The sequence below is a fragment of the Poecilia latipinna genome, unplaced genomic scaffold (assembly GCF_001443285.1).
Source record: "Poecilia latipinna isolate Pla-1442-1.1 unplaced genomic scaffold, P_latipinna-1.0 Scaffold1106, whole genome shotgun sequence".
In the NCBI taxonomy this organism is placed as follows: domain Eukaryota; kingdom Metazoa; phylum Chordata; class Actinopteri; order Cyprinodontiformes; family Poeciliidae; genus Poecilia; species Poecilia latipinna.
In genome coordinates this window covers 101,532-116,782 of record NW_015113722.1, presented here as the reverse complement: position 1 = coordinate 116,782, position 15,251 = coordinate 101,532, and the positions used below count along the sequence as shown (strand labels likewise).

Here is a 15,251-nt window from a genome sequence, read left to right as displayed (position 1 = left end):
AGTATATCATTATGTCTCCATTTTATTTTTGTTATAAACATAAAAAAAATGGATAACGCCATAACATTCACACTTCCGTCGTCTTGCTTTTTACATGCATCATAAATACAGTTTACCACTGGGCTACACAGTGATATAAAACGAATATTAATTAGTAAGGGTGTAATTCCTCCTACCTACATTAGATAATGTTTCTAAATAAGTTTTTTGCCTACGCACAGCTAATGAAACTGTTCCTTTAAATTTGGAGCTGGGAGGCTGGCTACAAGGAAGTGTGGGTAGCAGATTCTGCCCTATCATCCTTACTCGGGGAAAAACTGAACATACAATATTCACACACAAAATTCCTTTTTATCGTGCAGCCAAAGCACATTTTTTTAATGTCAGTTACTCTGCAATTCCCCATTTCTTGAAAACAACTAGATATAATGGTTACAGTTAGCTGTATTTCTATATATGAGAAATCTTAATCAGAACATTAATCATGCAAGATACATGTTTTACAAACACATTTGTAATCAGAGTTGCTGACTCATACACAAGAGGCTCCTCGTTTCAAAAAAGCACCACTTTCCCCATTCTATTAATCTTTTGGTACAGGTGCGGCTTCCCCTTCCTTAAGGTCCTGAAACAACACACACAATTAAAAGCTGAAACATTTCTGAAATTAAAAAAAACAAAAAAAAAACAAAAGAGATATGAAAACAACAACATATTCATACCCTGATTGTCCTCCGAGCTTCTGTTCTCTCTGTAAGGGTAACTGGCTCTTTGTCAATTCGCTCCAGCTGAGGCAGGAGTATTAGTACAGTTTGCCGATAGGGTACTGCGTCCACTACTGGATTTTCCGCAATAACCAAAGTTTTCAGGGAACTTGTCAGAAAGTGGAGGCTTCGTAAGGCGTCTCCTTCAGCGATTGCATTTCCTCTACGGGAGAAAAAGATGGTAGTAAAAAAATTAGGTTCATAGACTTTGCTGATTCCCCAAAGGTATATTTAGGCACCAGTTTGTTGTTGTACCACAATACCTGATATTGAGGTACTGAAGACTCTTCATTTCAGGACAGAGCCCTTCCAGAGTTTCAAGCTGATTGTCTCGAAGATGTAGGGTTATCAGGCGCTCTAGCTTCTCTAGACCCTCAAGACGTTTGATAAAGTTTTGGGCCTGAGGAAAAACCAGATTTGATACATACAGTTACCATTTTACATTAACTTCTACAGAGACTGATTATGTTGACAAAGAAACTGTGACTTATTTTATCCAAATCACAATGCTTTGTATTACCAGGTATAGTTTCCGCAAGTTTGGAAGGTCAAAGCCACTTGTTGTTTCCAACTGGTTTCCCCTCAGCTCTAGAATAACTAAATTGGCAAAATCGGCATTTCGCAAACCGTTTATTTTCTGAATACTATTACCTGAAAGAAAGTTTCAAAGTGTCACATAATTCTTTTCACAAACATATTTTATTTATTTGAGTTATGAACAATTGAAATGGTTTTAATTATATCCACTAATATAAACGCTAGCTAAATATATTAGACTAATCATCTGGATAAACGTCAAAAGGAGAAACCTGAAAGTATGAGCGTCTCTATGGACGGTCCAACCAGGCCTTCCATGTCTACAATCTGGTTTGATGCCACACTCAACCATTGTAGAAAGGTAAACTCAGATAAAGGTTGCTCTTTAAATGATTTCATAGAATTTCTGTCAACCTGCAAAAGAGAGATTTGCTTTCAGTATGAGTTTTATTTAATGATTCAGACTTATGCAACTTTCTACATAAAGTCAAGACTTTCTTGCCTTCAGCCAAAGCAAATGAGTCATTGATGCCAAAGGAGAAAGATCAGAGATGTAGTTGTTGGATAAGTCCAGAAAACGTATGTGAATATAACTGCTGATTGCAATTATGTCAGTTAACGCTCTGAGACACAGACACAAGAAAACATGAGTTTAAAATCTATCTACATGCAAAGAATTCAGTCTCTAAATACGGTCTGGATATTTTAAATTTCTGAACATGACGCACTTTCCGACCGTTAAGGCTGGCACTAAATTAAATTTTTCAGCTGATCTTTGTCTGCTTACCTGTCTTTAAGGTCCAGTTTGATGAAAGCATGTTCCAGTTTTTTTCCTGTCTGACAAAGCAATGAAAGCCCCTCAATGATGATCTCTTTGTTCAATGGGAACACTTGAATCTGAGAAGCACAGAGAAGCCAGTTTTATTGTGAACGTTACTTAAACACAAACACACAAAAACATTGGAGGTAAAGGCTCTGGCCAAAGTACCAAAGTTTGAATGTTTTAAAGTCTTTACTATTAATTGTTTGAGGGGCTGCTGTGGGAATGTAGTGTGCTCTTATAAGAGCAAACTTGTCAGTGTATAACCAATGTTAAGAGCTGTGCCCGCATTCTCTGCAAAACACTGAGTGCTTTCAGGATGGGTTGGAGTCTGCTGCAGACCATTTCTTCCCAAGTCATGATAGCATGGAAAACGGCAAGACAGATTACTGCTTCATCTGCAGGAAATATAATCTCCGTTTAAGGTTGTTGTGGTCAGTCGTCACATTCAACAAATCTTTATTTAAAAAGTCCATTGATTTCAGTAACTTAATTTACTAAGTGAAACACGTTATACAGTTGAATTACTCACAGACAGCTATTTAAGCCTTTATTTCTGTTAAATGTGATAAGAATCCGAAAGACAAGGTTTTTCACAAGCGGTTTTTGGACTTTAAGACATTTAACTTGACTAAACTTACTTTTTCAGATGTTTTTTTTTAACCCGGTCATGTGAATCGAGCGCCATTTTAAAACTCAAATTTCAGTGCCGCTTTACAGTAAGCCAGGTGACAGTTGCAATGGCACTGTTCAAAACATTGAATTCCTGATTTTCAAGCAAAACTTAATCAAATATATACTTTTCTATGCAAACACATTCGAAAGGGTCCAAGATGGAATTGTTTGTGATTAATTTAAAAGCTCGTCAGAAGTTTTAAGGGTTCGGTGCCCATAAAGATATTTCCATTGATAATTATTTTTATCATACAATTTTTTTTCCACAACTTATGGTCTTTTTACATTTTAAGAAATATATTTAAAATTTGATATGAGGAACTTCCTGTTTGAAGTAATTTCAAATTTAACTCTGCCAGTGGTATGAATAATGTCAAGACAGTTTACCTGTTCGCACGTTGGCTAGTAGCGGATTCTGCAACATTTTTATTAGTTTCCTATAGTAGCTCATTACAGGTGTAGAAACGGGCTAAACGAGCTTTTTTGGCAGAAGTAAAACTGAATAAACATTTGAGAACTGTAATAGAAATGTACATATGGCTTTTAAGGACTCAAAACTGACATGAGTAGCTAAATTAAGGACTGTTTTAAAACTGTCTTTAGTCTACCGCTATAACACGAACCTTATCGGCTTCTTCCCCTTCTTCGCCTTCTTCAGCAGGCGCATCTTCCCCTAACTGTTCTTCGGGGGACAGGTACACATCATCATTGTCAGACATTGGGGCCAATATTGTCTTAAAGTGGGTACAACCAGCTTGCTTGCGAGCGGCGCCTGAGCAGTTTTCAAAAGAACTAAGTTTGACAACGTTACTATGGAAACCACGCAGGCGCAGCACGAACAGATTTAGTAAGAGGGTTGCAGTTGCACGAAAACCAAAAATCAGGAACAAACCTCTGCTTTTGTAGAGCCAAAAAAAACAAACAGCTATTACACCACAAAATTCATATCGGCAATTGCAATATATTCCGCTTTCTTTATGTGAACATAAACGAAAGACACAGCTGGTGAAATTTCTGGTTAAAATGTTGAAACCTGAAATACATTCCACCTCCTTTCAAATGCATTCCATCAGTGAAGATTGATTTTTTTTTAAAATGTATATTAGCTTAATTAAACAGTCACATTAATTGACAAATACGTAGACAAAAATAATTTTCTAAAGACAATATTAGTTTCATTGTACATTAAAACAAGATAAACAGACAATTCCTATCTACACATTAATGATAGTGAGACTTTTTTTACAGCTCAGGTAGCCACAATGTTCCCGCCTCAACATCTGTAGAAAAGTGCTCACTCAAAAATATACACAGTGCATGCCCAGATCAGTCATTCATTGAATGACAAGGCATGCAGCATTAACTTAAAAGAAAAAAAAAATATCTATGGTGCATAGACTCATTTGCTGGCATAAAGATCTGTAGGCTACAGATACTCAATTTCTGAGCAGCAAATGTTTTTCCAAACTTTTTTATTACAAACAAACCTCAAAGCCAGTGAAAAATGAAAACTGCATTATTCAGGAAGCAAGCGAAAAAGGTGCAATTTGTGCAATATTCCAACATTTACTGCTACAGGATCAGTTCATGAGACTATTACCACTGTTGAGGTAATTATAATATCTATCTACAAGTAAGAGGTTCTTATATAGATAGCAATAATATGTTCACTTTTACAAGTTCATCATTTCCTAGGATGGGTGAAACGGAAAATGCAAGTGGTCACTCCACTTTCATGTTGCGCAACAGAAGCCCCTTCTTCACACCTCCTTGCAGCATCCTTGCACCAAGGCTAGTTCCTGTTCCGTCACTATAAAAAGGTAACACAAAAAGAATGTTAAGTACACGTTCAAGCCTGCAACACATTACAAAATAAATCTTAAAATCTTAAAGCAAAGCTTCAAAACAACAATCAGAAGTTTTTTCACATCAAAACTGCTTACATTGGACTGAACTTCCTCTTCTTAGCTTCTGGTGGTTCGCCATCATCTGCTAATCTCTGCATCAGAAATAGTGAGAACATTTATAGTGAACGAATTGAACATAAGCGTTGGTGTCCATCCTTCTCTCTGAAGCTCAACTGACCTTGCCACTAGCTTCCAGCTGAGCTTTTCTTTGCTCCAAGTTTTGCTGAAGACGCAGACAAAGGTGAACGGTCACACAAAGTTAAGGAGGAAAATTATTCAAAGGCAATGACAACGTTTCGTCTTAAACGTACACAGACCATCTTACACATGCATTTTATAAATTAGTGAGCCGTTAATGATTATTAAAACTAATATTTTAAAATTACTTTATGGAGTTCAGAGAGCTGCTGGTGCCTGATGAGGGCCTCTTTGCTAGGGAACTGCCTTCTGCAGAGCAGACATGCCAGTTTCACCCAGTCTGTCAGTCTCCCTTCTTTCTCATCTTTGTCAGCTCCTTCGTCTTCACTGTCACTTTCTGCGCTGTAGGCTGGGACCAGACCGGACTGCTGAGGGGGCGAATGCTGCTGGTGGCAAGGCAGAAGATTGGAGAATGAGATGGATATTGTGCTCCATTTATACATCTCAAATGAAGAAAAATGCTATAAAAACGTATGCATTTTTTTCCACAGCTTGCAGCCATGTTCGTACTTCTGTACTTTGTCGGATCTGGTCCAGAAAACTCGGCACCCTTTCAGACAGTGCACCCTGCAGGACAGAAAATTAAGTGGGTTTAAATAGGTGATCAAATCTAAACATGTGCAAGTTAATCACTCCTCCTGACATTCTGATAAGGCAGATGTATTGGCACCTTTTTCTCCAGAACAGCATAGCCTGCATCGGCACTTGCAGACTCTCTGTAGTCGTCAAAGCGACTGTGACCCGGCCCTCGAGAAGAGCCGACAGCAGGGGACGAAGAGACAGAACGCATGTTTTCTTTTTGCCTGTTGAGACTTTTAGCCCAACGCTCCATATCTTTGGCAATCTGGAAAAGCAAATTTAAAAAAAATACATTTGTAAAATTTCACAGGGATTTAAGATGTTTTTATTCCATATTAAAAAGGGATTTCAAAATTTAAACAAAACCCTGTAAATGAAAGGGGAAACTAAATTTGTCAAGATAAATAACACTAAGTTTGATCAGTACTACATTTTGCTCTATTTTCTTAAAACTGTGAGAATAGGAAATATTACAGAGAAACAGGGCCATACTAAGAAAAATAAATACATTATGAGAACAAAGTCATATTACGACTTTATTCTCGTATTACTTTATCATAATTTTATGACTTTAATCTTGTATTTTTTTTTATTTTGGCCCTAATATTCCATTGTACAATATACCAACATAACGTAAAATTAAAAGAAAAAATTTAGTTTATTTCAATAAATATCACAACTCTTAAATTTGTATCCAGTTAGTAGAGTACCTGTTGAGCAGTTTTACTCTTTGGCTTCTCTTTTTTCTCTTTGCTTGCTGTGCTGTCCGAAGAGGACGCCCCATCCTTCACTGGTGCACCCTCAGCGTTTGATTGGCTGGCAGCAGGAGTGTAGGTCTGCTTCTCTCCATCCCAGTACATGTACTGCTGAGTGTTAGCGTTGTAGTAGTACTGACATGAGAAAGAACCCCAAAAGCAAAAAGAAGTCGTAAGGATGAGCTCGCTTGTATTCAAAATGTTTCTGTTCTGTTCTCTGCAATTTGTTCAGAGTGGACAGTTTACCTGGGAATTTGGGTCATAATAGAGTCCTGTGAATGGGTCATAATAAAAGCCTGAGCTTTCATCATACTGGTAAGTAGACACATCTGGCACAGCTGCAAAAATATACAAGAAAAAAAAAAGTTTTGAATTATAGGAAATTTCACCACCTGCAGTTTTGCAAGAAGTCTAATTGCAGGAAATACTTACGATATTGTTTGAGCTCGTGTTCGGTGCCGGGGATGGCAGGCTGATTAGGAGCAGCTGGCTGTGGTTTTCCTACAATCTCAACCTGTGAAGAGGCAGAACTCTTAAAACAACGAGTTGGGAAGATACAGGAAGAGAATGGAAAACAAAAAAAAAAAAATCTATGTACCTGTGTGGCTGGTGTGGAGATTGCTGGGATGAGAGACAGCTGTCCAGCTGCTGGACCAAGTTTTACTGCCTCAGATGAGATAACAGCTACAGACGAGCAAGGAAACATCATGAGCAAATACTGTTCTGCAGAAATATTAAACAGCACTGTTACAGACTACTAGAAGAATCAGTCAGACCAACCTGGAGTTCCTCCTGTATATGCTCCATTTAGTGCTGCTCCTGCACCAACCAGGGGTGCAATCCTGGAGTCCGTCTGGATCCTTAAAGCGACGCCGTCTGCCCCAGAATAGCTCTGTCCTTCTTGGCTGTACGTCACTGCTGCTCCCTGCTGGTAAACTGCTGCATCCTCATTTGATCCATTCTGAGTGTTCTAAAAATAAAACATAAAGCACAACAAACAGTAGACAAATAAGCATTTCGGTCGGGATGCCTTCATTTCACCTTATTAGTAAGTGAAGCTAGATAAGTTACCTGTGATATAGCCCACTGTGCAGCGGCTATTGCAGTGCTGGCCACTGTAGCCGCGCTCACTCTGCTCCCCTCAGTCACAAAGACATCACTGATGTTGATAAGAACAACAGAAAGTGTCATTATTGATTTTGTAGTGTTGGCTAAAGCAGTCTTTTTTAATCTCACACTTTATCTCATAACTAAACTAGATTTTTTTTTTCTGTGTTGTACTTTGATCCAGTTTTTTCCCCTCTTAAATTTGCAAGTATATTTAACAGCATTCTTTGTTAAAGAGTTTACCGTTTGGAACCTTTGGCAAACTCCACTACAATGGCTTTCCCATCAATAGACAGGGGGGGCTGCAGAGCCTGAAGAATCTGAAGCAGCTGTGAGGCCTCCTGTTGATTAAAAAAATAATAATGATCTACTAATGACCTTTAATGTTTAAGATAAGTTTATTTTTAAAAATCAGCGCAAAAAGCAAATAGTAAGTTCTTGAATCCTGCTTATTTTCTTGCAGACATTTAAATTCCCTAGGATGTACTAGATGACAAGACTCTAAAGAACATGTGATGCGTTCATGTTTTTACCGTGAGGTCAGCTCCAGTATGGCTGCTGTACTGATAAAACAACGAACATTGAAAAAGTATACTATGGTTTAATCTGTATGTTTGCGAGTAATCTCCTTCAATGTTTGAACTGTATGGCTAATTCACAACAACAAACAAATCTCCACAGCTTCATTTGGCTATAAAGTCATTCCCAAATAAATCCAATAATGCCAGACATGAGGTTCTACTGTTTGACCTGGAACATGCGAGTCAGTAAATCAAACGTATTTTCTCTACCCTTACCACTATAGTAGAAAGCTGCAGAAAAGCAAAGCCTCTGTTTAGGTGTGTGTGCTTGTCCTTGATCAGGCGAACATTGGAAGGGGAGAGGGTGGCGAATGGAGCCAACGCCGACAAAATAGCTTCCACTGTTGTATGGGGCCCGAGGTTTCTAAGAATCAGAGCTGTGGAAATAGAGGATAATGACTGACGTTTTCTGCTGGCTTTGCAGTCAAATTGAATTGTATCAATGTGATAAACAGCAGAGATTGTCTAGGGCATTGTAAAAGCTCGTCTGGAGGCTTACTGTCATTTGCGACGTCTGCCGGCTGCGGCGCAGGCCCCGGGGGAACACTGGGACCAGCAGGGTGGTACGATACCGGCAGAGGCAGCAAACCTTGGGCTCCCTCCTTCTGAACTCCAACAGGCATTTCCCTCAGCAGCTGTGGCAGCTTTAGCTCAGCCTCTATGGAAAGACAGCACAACACTAATGAATCAAAAGAAGAAGAGAAAACGGGTTGGATATTAATAGCAACTCCTGTTAAAACTTCACCTGATTTGGGCACGCTGCATTTGAAGCACTTCTCTCTCCTTTTGAAGTTCTGGACACCACACTGTTAGAATAACGCGGAACCCATTAGAAGTCCTGCTAGGTGAGCCACTACATTACGTCTGATATGCACAGACCAGGTAATTCAAGCATGATAAACCTTGTTACAGAGCCAGTCCTCGTTGGCTCGTGGTTTGGGGTCGCTGTAGTGCATGGACACGCGCTGCTCCATTATCATCAGCGTCCCCTGGAGGAAAAAGAAAGAGAAGCAGGAGGGACAAAGAATGAGTTTCAGTGATAATGTCACACACGCCACAAAGAGGCCTCATCTCACAAGAGATGAGATTGAAAGAGAAGAAAAAACAAATTAAGAGGAAGAGAGAGAATCAGAACAGCTGAGGCTTAAAAAAAAAGAAAGAGGAAAAAAAAAGGACAGCAGAGAATTGCAACCTTCAGCTTAAGAAAATTCGGACGGACTGAGATGGTGTGTCTGTAGTTTTGTGGATTCCCATTATTTAGGGACAATGTGCGATATCTTTATAAATGTGTTATCCCTCCCCCCTTAAGGGGAAACTTTCCACAGATTCCAACAAAGCCCACACAAGTCCCTTCAAACCCCAAATGACAAAAGCTTTGTCCTAAAATATGCAGTAATGGTTGAAAGAAACGAATAATAAAAAAACCAAACATTATGTTGTTTCTGAATCAACATAAAATAGCAGGGATGTTCAGATCAGGGTTGTTTTTAAGCCCACCCCTCCCCACCACCAATACCGATCCGAGTCATTTAACATTAGGCATTTTCCGATACAGAGTCCCAGTCAGAAACCTCATCTAAGTTAATAATCACTGCCATGTATGTGCTTGAAAACTCAGCAGCTGACAAGTGGCACTTGATGACACTACATTTCACCAACACTAGGACTTACTCACCAATAAGGTTCTGGAAGGTGGATCTGCACTTATCCGTTTTCCTTGACAGCTAAAGGTATTTTATTACCAGTGTTTCTGCAGAAAATCCTCCATATGCAGCTCTAACATATATTAACTTGGTGAAAAGAGCGACTATAAAGTTTTTACTACATCCCACCTAAAATAAAAAGTTGCTTTTAAACATGTTTTTGACTTGCCAAAGCTAGCGAATTCAAGAATCTACGTACAAATTCTGCAGAAAATGCTAAGTAAATTTGATTAAGCCCAAGGTTAACACCAGCATGTTTACCCTCCGTTTTGATCTATCTCCATGAGCCTCCATTTTCCTGCTTCATAAACGTCACACTTGAGTTGCGACTGCAGCTTCGCGTCTTTCTATTACATCAAGCAGCGCATGGGAACATCTGAACCCAGCAGACAAAGTAAGTCACATGACACAGACAGACAGAAAATGGCAGCAGCCAACACAGTCTCTTTCACTGTGAATGTCATTAGAAAGAATGAAAAACTCTTACTAGGACAACAAAGTAATATGCATGGGCTAAAATTCAGCTTAGTGAGCCATGCATGCAGAAGTGTGACAGGACTGTCACAAAATAAACAACTAAAGAAATAAAAATTCAGCCTGGGCTCACTGGTGGTGCAGCTGGCAAAAAAAAAAAAAAAAAAAAAAAAAACAGTACATCAGCAATAGTTTTCAGAAGTTACGTTTTGTCAGGGACTCCGATATCGATTATTTAAAAAATGCCATGATGGTAACCCCGATCCAATAGCTGGGTTCGGATCGGTACATCCCTATACAAAATACCTGAGGAGAATTTCCATTTCCACTGGTGTGTACTCTCCAAAGGTGGCAGAGAAAACGGACATAGGACTGATAGAAGGTATTACAGAAATCAGCCCTCTATTGGAAAAAAGTTATACTGTAGAGATAATGACTGCGAGGATCTATTTTTGAAAACTAGGCAAGTGTTGAGTCTATATTCTTGGCTGTGATGTACATGAATTTGCATCTTACTGGAATTTGTGCGCATGTGGAAAGAAAACATTCTAAAAATACAAAGGCTTACCTGCCTTAGGCACAGGAAATCAATCATTTTCAAGAGTGCATTTTGCAGAAAACCATGAAAGTGCACCTGACGGCATGATGTCACTGGATATCATGTTAGCTAATGTCCCACTGACTTAATCTATATGTGTATTTGTGTATGTGTTGGAGAGAGTGACCTGGTTGGTCTCCATCCAGCAGGTGGCCTCCTGTATGAGATTAAACTCGACGAAGGCGAATCCTCGGCTCTGACCTGGACACCGCCCAGCGCCACAGCAACCGAACAACAACAACATAACAACAACGCAGTGTTTGGGTTAGTGCTTCATTTACAGAGGAGAGAAAGAGAGAGAAAAACCCTGTTTGAGCCCCAACAACAACAACAAAAAAAATATATATGACATGTTCTCTCCCACAAATTTTCTGCACAGGATGGGCCTCACTTGGAGTCGGGGATGAGGAGGAATACTACCCACCCATCTGTCTGGGTCTGAGCTCTTTGCAAAATGGAAGTCGAGATACCCAAGCGGCAACAAGCACACACATTTCTGATACTTTTAATTCAAACTCCAATCACAAAGACTAGAGACCTTTACTGTATAACCAGTGACTTGCGTAAGTGTTCATACCCTTTAAATTGTTTTTACATTTTGTCCAAATAAAACCACATCAATGTACTTTAGTGGATTTTTTTTTTTTTTTTGTGACAGACGAGACAAAGTAGCACACGATAATTTAAAAAAGAAAAGATTTTCAAAATCTTTCCACAAAAACAAATCTGAAAAGCTGGACATACATCACTTAGTTTACACTTTGTAGAACCAACTTTTTTGGGAACATCACTACCAGGACCCTGAAACTAGATTGACATGTAAATTTAGGTCAGGGCTTTGACTTGGCCATTGTAGAAAAGACTATGGTTAGATAGAAAACAACACTCTGCCTTTCTAGCTATACTTTTCAGTTCATTATTCTAAGTTACATTAGTTAAAAGTAATTAACTTTTTATGTTAATGTAAATTACAGTAGTAAATGTAATTTATCACAGGGTTAACCCTGTGCTGTGTTGTCAAAGTATTTGTTTGGTATGCAATATTAAACAGAAATTAGAAATACTGTATTTGTTAAATATTACACACCAACTATCAGATCTTGTGCAACAAAAGAATACAGTGGATCTCGCCTAATTGTAGTTCAGTATTCATGGATTCAGCTATTCTCTGATTTTTTTTCCATAGAACTTATGTAAAATATTTTTAAAAAGACCGGACTAAGAAAAGGAATACTGTTGGTATTGATTCCAAAGTAGTGCCAAGATGATTTCCACTCTGCACATTAATGCATTCTAAGGTACATGTAGCATTTGACCTATTAAAGAAGTTATTTAATAGCGTTTTTAGTAGGAGTCCCAAGTATTCATGGTTGGCTGTGGTGTGTAACCCCCCATGAATACTGGGAGTTCACTTTTTAACGTCTGGTCAGTGGAGTGTCATTGCAGTAGACTTAAATCCAAGAGATGGAGTCCAATACAGTCAAGGGAAAAGATAAGATTGAGGAAAAATGTGGTTTCATCACAACATTCCAATAGTTCTATTAAGTATTGTCTTCTAATATTGTGCAGCCATATATTTAGCTTCATGTGTCTTCCCTTCCACTCTGATCAGCCTCCAATGGCCCTGTTGACAATGTTTCTTAAGACAAAACAGTAAAAAGTTTAATGGGTAAAAATACTTTAGCAAGGCACTGAATTATTTTACCTGGTGCAAAATACTTAGATTTACAACAGCAAGTATGCACAAAAAATAAAAATACAAAGGTTATTCTCCAAAATGTTAGATCACAGCGACTAATCTGAAAAGCAGATAAAATCTGATGTGGGTGTAAAAGAGACAGCAGAGTGTTGGGGAGGGTAAGTGTGCCAGTGTCAGTAAAGCACACCTTACAGACAACCAGGAAGTTAGCAAAGTGCGACACCAAAGACACAATGACCTTAATGGGAAACATTAGGGAAAAAAAAATATATAGAAAATCAACCATGTAGCTGATCGTTAGCTGCAAGGTTTCATTCTCAGGACACACAATTTATCTATGGAAATAATTGATCTATTTGGAGTTTTAACTTTCAAAATTTGCTCAGCCCAGGCGCATTTAACTTCCGAGATGGATGGGACAGAACCACAAAACAAGAATAGACAGTATATGAAACACAGAACAGGAAAATCGAGTTAATGATACTTCTTGGCTGTAGGCCCACATGTTTGCATGAGAGGCGAAATTAGTAGGACATAACTTAAAGGGTGGATGGATTTTGCTCTGTGAGGAACAGCAAAAGGACAGAAACCAGAAGATCAAAGTCACAAAGCAGGAGTCTGAGCCTTCTCTGTACAAACCTGAATATCTAAACATTTGCGCTGTGCTAGAGCTGTCATGTGTCATAACAAGGCTGTGAGAAAGTGAAGGCAGTCAATCCTAACAGGAAAAACAACGAGAGCGGCAACAACAACAGAGCCAGGAGTGGATGAGATTGAGACAAGGAGGGGAAGGTGACCAGCAGACAAACCCTCACCTGAAGATTTGTTCCTCATAAGGCGAACTTCTCTTGGCTGGATCCCCTGTTCCTGAAGTTGTGCCCGAATCTTATTAAAAAAAAAAAAAAATGTAGCTTAGAATACAAGCATAAGCTGCACCACTGCTTGGTGCGGCTTACGTACATTGTATTATTGTTTTTAGGTTATTTTTTGTGATGTGTGTAACAGATCTCTCTTGTGAATGAGACAATGACTCTGAAGAGATTTTTTCCTGTATAAATAAAGGATTATAGCTTGGAACAAATCACACCTCATTGGCTGTGGCACTCATTGGTAGCATGCGAAGCATGATAATGTTACTGGGCCTCTGGTTCTGGTCCAAGTCTGCACGGTAGTCCTGGTCTCTCTGGTCCAGTTCCTCTGCAGACAGGTCTTGTCCAGCGCTTTCACAACCGCCTTCCTCCGCTGCTGCTGGAAAAGTCTTCCAGAGAAGGTCGAATTAAAATAACGAATCACTCCCACTAAAGGAAAGAAAATGTTGCAAATTATGCATTTCTCAGGATTTACCCTCGTCCTCCTTCCGCCTCCACGAGAGACCCTGTCCTCATCTCTTGGTCTGAATTCCATCTGCTCAGAATGGGCAACCCAGTTGCCGTCCCTACTTAAACCCCTGTTTTCTGGAAAGCCTCTTCCACCTCTCTGCCTACCCCTTCCTGGCGGGCCAGTCTGTATCTGCTCAAAGTCTTGTCTGAATCCATCCTCCTCCCCTTGGTGGGTGAGATGTGCACAATCAGGGTGTGACTGAGAAAAGGGGGGCCATACTGGGGTATTCCCCTCCAGACCAATGTCACCTCTGGTATTCCCTCTATGGTGAAAATGTGGGGAACCTTGGAATCCTGCTGGGAAGTCATGAGCACCTAGCGCCTCATCAGGCATGTATAACCCATCATCTTGCATTCTGACTTCATGGACTCCCTCCTCATCCTCTTGCCCATAAGCACGATAGTCCATGTCCCGAAAGTTGTGATCATTGTGAGAGCTACCATAGCGACCGATGCGATCGCCTCGACCACCCCTGATGATGTAGGATATTATGACGTTAAAGTGCCTTCAACGAAAAATATGCCAAATAATCAATATTTTTTAAAAAAATAAATGATTTACTCACCTCCGCTCATAGTCCATGTCGACTTTGAAATTTCCTCAAAGCGTTTGCTTCTTGACAGTTAAAGCTATTGAATGCAAGATGACAGCAGCAATAAGGAGCTAAGATGAGATATCGAATTACAGAAAAAAAAAATAAAGTCTGGATGCAGAGTAGTGTTGTGCAATGTGATCGTTCGGATGCATATTTTTTACTGTACACACGCTACTCTCACTTTGAGTTCATCTTCTTACCTTTCTGTCCACTTTATTAAACAAACTACGAAAACTTTCAACAACAGGCATTCTTCTGCAGCTACCAAAGCACACACAAATATTAACAGAACAGGAACCTAACGTGCAGCGGTCATCTCTGCTAGCAGCTAAGCTAACTAGCAACTCCAGGTTTGACACACCGAACCAAAACGGCTCTCAACTGTTACAAAACCGAGTGCATTTTTAGACAGAACGGATGAAAGACTTACCCTGGAGTTATTTCAATAACAGCCTTTTTATAATACGTCACGTTGAAGCTAAGGTGAGTGCGACGTTTTCTTTTTGTTTTTTTGTTTTTTTTAGTTAGCCAAGTGTAAAATGGCCACAGGAAGACATGTCACAGGGGGCGGGACTAAAACTCCAGTTCTCAAGTGTGATTGGTGTCCGTAAACCGACTAAGGTAGAAGAAAGACGTAAAGTTGCAAATACATGGAGAGCTGTGTAACATTTAATCAAATAAAGCAGTATAAGTTTGATGGTTATTTTTATGTTAAACTTAGTTTTTCCTGATAGTCTTTATTGTGTAGATTTGGAAATTAGATTTGTTGTGTAGACTTTTGAATATATTTAATTAAAAGTGCATTTACAGTTTTGTTGTTTGAAAATTATTTACTAAAGACCTACATATTCTAATTTTAACCAAAAAAACTGACCTTGA

At 39.2% G+C, this 15,251-nt stretch overlaps 2 protein-coding genes across 4 annotated transcripts; both read right to left on the bottom strand.

Annotated features, from left to right (window-relative positions):
- Positions 1-380: 380 nt before the first annotated feature.
- On the bottom strand, positions 381-3,640 carry lrrc23 (leucine rich repeat containing 23). The gene is made up of 8 exons (XM_015052375.1): positions 3,420-3,640; positions 2,089-2,198; positions 1,804-1,924; positions 1,574-1,715; positions 1,285-1,415; positions 1,028-1,164; positions 723-927; positions 381-625 (listed from the first exon to the last, which is right to left on the bottom strand). The coding sequence occupies exons 1-8, from the start codon at positions 3,513-3,515 to the stop codon at positions 584-586; spliced, it is 984 nt and encodes a 327-aa protein (XP_014907861.1). The 5' UTR covers positions 3,516-3,640; the 3' UTR covers positions 381-583.
- Positions 3,641-3,756: 116 nt separating this feature from the next.
- On the bottom strand, positions 3,757-14,936 carry rbm10 (RNA binding motif protein 10). Of its 3 annotated transcripts, none has more exons than XM_015052361.1 (23): positions 14,803-14,936; positions 14,343-14,406; positions 13,742-14,249; positions 13,485-13,655; positions 13,213-13,282; positions 10,826-10,899; positions 8,826-8,912; positions 8,669-8,729; positions 8,423-8,581; positions 8,140-8,300; positions 7,586-7,683; positions 7,307-7,394; positions 7,016-7,205; positions 6,834-6,919; positions 6,668-6,749; positions 6,482-6,573; positions 6,191-6,370; positions 5,572-5,745; positions 5,412-5,468; positions 5,090-5,287; positions 4,882-4,926; positions 4,740-4,795; positions 3,757-4,606 (listed from the first exon to the last, which is right to left on the bottom strand). In XM_015052361.1, the coding sequence occupies exons 2-23, from the start codon at positions 14,357-14,359 to the stop codon at positions 4,519-4,521; spliced, it is 2,742 nt and encodes a 913-aa protein (XP_014907847.1). In that variant the 5' UTR covers positions 14,360-14,406; positions 14,803-14,936; the 3' UTR covers positions 3,757-4,518. The 3 variants fall into 3 exon arrangements, with proteins under 3 accessions (XP_014907847.1, XP_014907849.1, XP_014907848.1); XM_015052363.1 differs by having other exon boundaries at positions 5,090-5,284; positions 14,803-14,935; XM_015052362.1 differs by lacking the exon at positions 14,803-14,936 and adding an exon at positions 14,573-14,703.
- Positions 14,937-15,251: the final 315 nt, after the last annotated feature.

Excerpts from the sequence above, each read along its gene's own strand:
- rbm10 (XM_015052361.1), bottom strand. Across the intron at positions 8,582-8,668 it reads ATGCAGCGTGCCCAAATCAG|AGGCTGAGCTAAAGCTGCCA; the intron begins GTGAAGTTTTAA and ends GTCTTTCCATAG. Across the intron at positions 5,288-5,411 it reads AGATCCGACAAAGTACAGAA|CAGCATTCGCCCCCTCAGCA; the intron begins GTACGAACATGG and ends CCTTGCCACCAG.
- lrrc23 (XM_015052375.1), bottom strand. The coding sequence starts at position 3,515 with ATGTCTGACAATGATGATGTGTACCTGTCCCCCGAAGAACAGTTAGGG. Across the intron at positions 1,925-2,088 it reads AAACTGGACCTTAAAGACAG|AGCGTTAACTGACATAATTG; the intron begins GTAAGCAGACAA and ends TCTGTGTCTCAG. Across the intron at positions 928-1,027 it reads CTTCAGTACCTCAATATCAG|AGGAAATGCAATCGCTGAAG; the intron begins GTATTGTGGTAC and ends TTTCTCCCGTAG.